Source organism: Gastrolobium bilobum, unplaced genomic scaffold (assembly GCF_033153095.1).
Source record: "Gastrolobium bilobum isolate Gb01-03AN ecotype WA unplaced genomic scaffold, APGP_CSIRO_Gbil_v1 utg10314, whole genome shotgun sequence".
In the NCBI taxonomy this organism is placed as follows: Eukaryota; Viridiplantae; Streptophyta; class Magnoliopsida; order Fabales; family Fabaceae; genus Gastrolobium; species Gastrolobium bilobum.
Window position 1 is genome coordinate 37,917 of NW_026895445.1, and position 3,475 is coordinate 41,391.

At 40.2% G+C, this 3,475-nt stretch overlaps 1 protein-coding gene across 1 annotated transcript; it reads right to left on the reverse strand.

Moving 5' to 3' along the window:
- Window positions 1-330: 330 nt before the first annotated feature.
- LOC133311660 (anthocyanidin 3-O-glucosyltransferase 5-like) lies at window positions 331-1,797 on the reverse strand. The gene has a single exon (XM_061512739.1). It carries the CDS (start codon window positions 1,795-1,797, stop codon window positions 379-381), a length of 1,419 nt encoding a protein of 472 aa, XP_061368723.1. The 3' UTR covers window positions 331-378.
- Between the last annotated feature and the right edge of the window lie 1,678 nt (window positions 1,798-3,475).

The window sequence follows — 3,475 nt, forward strand, 5'->3', positions numbered from 1 at the left end:
AAATAAAAATCCTTGTAGTTTATTATCAGCAGGAATGTAAACGAGTAGATAAGCCAAGTATTTGAAATACAGACTTTATTTTTAGAAAAAAAGAAAGAAAAAAAGAAAGATGATACTGAGTTTGAGAGAAATGGATCCTCTCATGTATAATTTAACATGATCATGTCATATGGGAGGATCTTAACCATTAATAATTAAATCAACAATGATGATTGTGTAACTTCATATCTTTATATTTTTTTCTCTCTCCTCTCTTATCACTATTAACTCACTTATATATGAGTATGATTGCCCCACATTACATGATCATGTTATAGCACATGAGAAGATCCAGTCTCCCGAGTTTGAGTCATTTATTCATGAGCTTCGGAGATTACTTCAGCCTTCAATTATTTTTGCCACTTGAGAAAATGCAGTGTAGGACGAACCACCCTTGGACAAAGCTATCATTGCACTGCGTTTAATCTCTTTCGCTTTCTCCCTTATGGGGTTGCTCTTCACGTTTTCATCCACCTGAATAATCTGCCTCACCATTCTTGCTATTTCCTCCCTACCTACCACCTTCGTCGTCGTCGTCAACAACTTCGACCGCACTGCCACACCCACCTCCTCCGCCAGCAACGTCGCATTCAACCTCTGCTCGGCGTAAAGCGGCCAAGCAATCATCGGAACTCCGTTGGTGATGCTCTCAAGCGTCGAACCCCACCCACAGTGCGAAAAAAATCCCCCAATAGAGGAATGCCTCAATATAGTTACTTGTGGGGCCCACTGTGGGACCAATAGGCCCAATTTGTGGGTCCTCGATATGAACCCTTCCGGGAGGTACTTTGCTAACTGATTGTTCTCGTTCTCGACGTTATTTCCCGCGGTGAAAAACGCAGCGTCCGCAGCTCCTTCGATAGGCGTGCGCACCACCCAAATAAACCTCTGTCCACTCAACTCCAAACCCCAAGCCAGCTCCGTCATCTGCTCATACGACATCGTTCCTCCGCTGCCAAACGACACGTAAACAACGGACTCGCTCGGCTGTTCATCAAGCCACTGAACCACTAGCGAATCGGTTTCTGACACGTGTTGCCTCACTATAGGTCCGATGCTATACACCGGAACCTTCAGGATACCACCTAATAAATCCCCATCCCTCAGTGCTTCAAGCTCTTTGCGTTGAAACTCCTCCCATGTGTTAACCAATACTCCGTCACTTTTAGGAACCTCATTCGCTATTCGTAGTAACTCTTCATACTGCAAGTCGTTTCGGTCTAGCATGGGGTCAATGACATCCTCAGGACGAACCGGTTTGCACCCTGGGATTTTTAATGGCTCTGATTGGTCCACGTATTGTCCTTTAAGTTCCTTATCCAAAACGGGGGAGTATATAAGCAACGACACGAACCAAGCGTGTGAAGCGATATAAACATACTTGCGGATACTGAATTCTTCAGCTATGGACAAAGCCTCTGTGCAGAAAATGTCTACGATGAGTGCTGAAGGACGCAGTGTCATGTTGGAAAGTGCGGATTTGATGGCGGGTTTGGCCTCGCGCATCATAACGCACAAGCGAGTGCAAACGGCAGCGTCGTTTTCCACAAGGCCACATATGTTTGGTGATGGGATTTCGATGATTTCGCAGAGTTCGGGTGTGAGAATGTGGGTTTGTGCATTGGAGGTGACGGTGATAATTGTGACTTTGAAGTTGTGGTGAAGGACGAAGCGGTTACCAAGCTCGATCACAGGGAAGAGATGACCGAGACCTGGGCTAGAAAGCAAAACGACATGTGTTGGCTTCTGCAACTCCATTATAACTACACAAACAAAATGATAATTTTGAGAATAATAAGCTCTATAAGGTATAACCTAGTGCATGGGTTGTTGCATGTATTTATATTAAATTAGAGGACATTATTTTGGATAATAAGCTAGGCAATATTATATGTTTTTTTTTTCTTTAAGAATAGTACTTATTATAGTGTAATGCAGAATAACTAACCTCCAAGCGCCTAAGCCATTGCTATAAAAGGGGAGCGAATTATCTCGTTTTAAAATTTTATATAGGTTGATAATTAGAGAAATAGTATAATAGTCCTAACCTAATTGATTAGCAAATTACATGTAATTAAATAATTAAACATGTTTTAGTGAGTAAAATTAAGTATAAGGCTTAATTAAATGAATCTGAGTCACTTTGGAGTTAAAAAATGTACTCAGTGAAAATTAAGGGGTATAAATGAGTGTAGGCAAAAGTACCCAAAATATAAAAATAAAATTGTAAATATTCTTAGAATAATATTACAGACTTTTGGGTAAAGTTTGGTAATTAATGGAGTCGAATAGATAGACGAACTAATACTCACATGTTACCACTTAACTTATGTTAAGTGATTTGAAGACAAAAGAACCCAAACCCCCCGAGCAACCCGTCGAGCATCAGAAAGAAGAAGAAGGAAGAGAAGAAGAAGAAGGAGAGGGAAAGAGAGAGAGGAAACCATAGAGTGAGCAAACCTTGGCCAAATCAACTCATTCCAAATCCTAAACCACTCCAAATCTTCTCCTCTTTCATAATCCTAGCTTAGTTTGTAGTGGGGAGCATTGTGGAGTAGGATATCCTCCTCCAAAATTCGGCCCATTGGAGAAATTAAGGTGTTTGAGAGCTTCAACCTCCATTGGAGCTTGAGGAGCCATCAATCCTTGGTTGTGTGACCATTGGTGGTAAGATTCTAACCCTTGAACCTTGTTTTCTTGGAAAATTTCATGGTTAGGGTTTAATGAATAATGTTTTAGGGTTTTTATGAAATGTGATTAAATTAGCTATGTTCTAGGAAGAATGGAGCTTAGTGTATGTTATGAAAAATGCTAAGAATGACATTTAATCGGTGAAAATGAGTTTAGATAGTTATATGACTATACTTTGAAAATTGCAAGATTAAATGCTTGTTGATGAGTATTCTCGCAATGTTGAGTTATGGTGTGGTTGATTGGTTATTGATTGTGCCTATATGGTGGTTAGGATTGAGGCAATCGGACCAACCGTGATAGACCAACCATTGGAGCAAGGAATGGAGTTGGATTAGCTCCTTGAACTAGGTAAGTTCATACCTTGTGGTTGATGAGTTGTATAAGTAGTTGATAGTAATGAAGTATTATTGATGCAATGTGTTGAATTGCATTACATCGTGTGTAGGTGTTGATAATTGAAGTAGATAATTGTTGAGATTGGTGAAAGAACAAAGGTTAATTGGAAGCTTTGAGGTAAGCCTTCGGACCTTGGGTGTAATTCCCTTAATTGTTCCACCAACCCCTGAAAGGGTAGTGGTGATTATAGTGTATATAAATGCAATGAAATAGTGTAATGCTTTGTTATACGTATGTGTATGCATTTCGTGTGACATATGATGGTGTTTCCCTATGTGGTATGTTGCATGACGATGCGTAAATCATACTTGGTAGTTTAGCTGGCTAGTAGGACTATTTGCATCTG

Coding starts and splice junctions, on each gene's coding strand:
- LOC133311660 (XM_061512739.1), bottom strand. CDS start 1,797: ATGGAGTTGCAGAAGCCAACACATGTCGTTTTGCTTTCTAGCCCAGGT.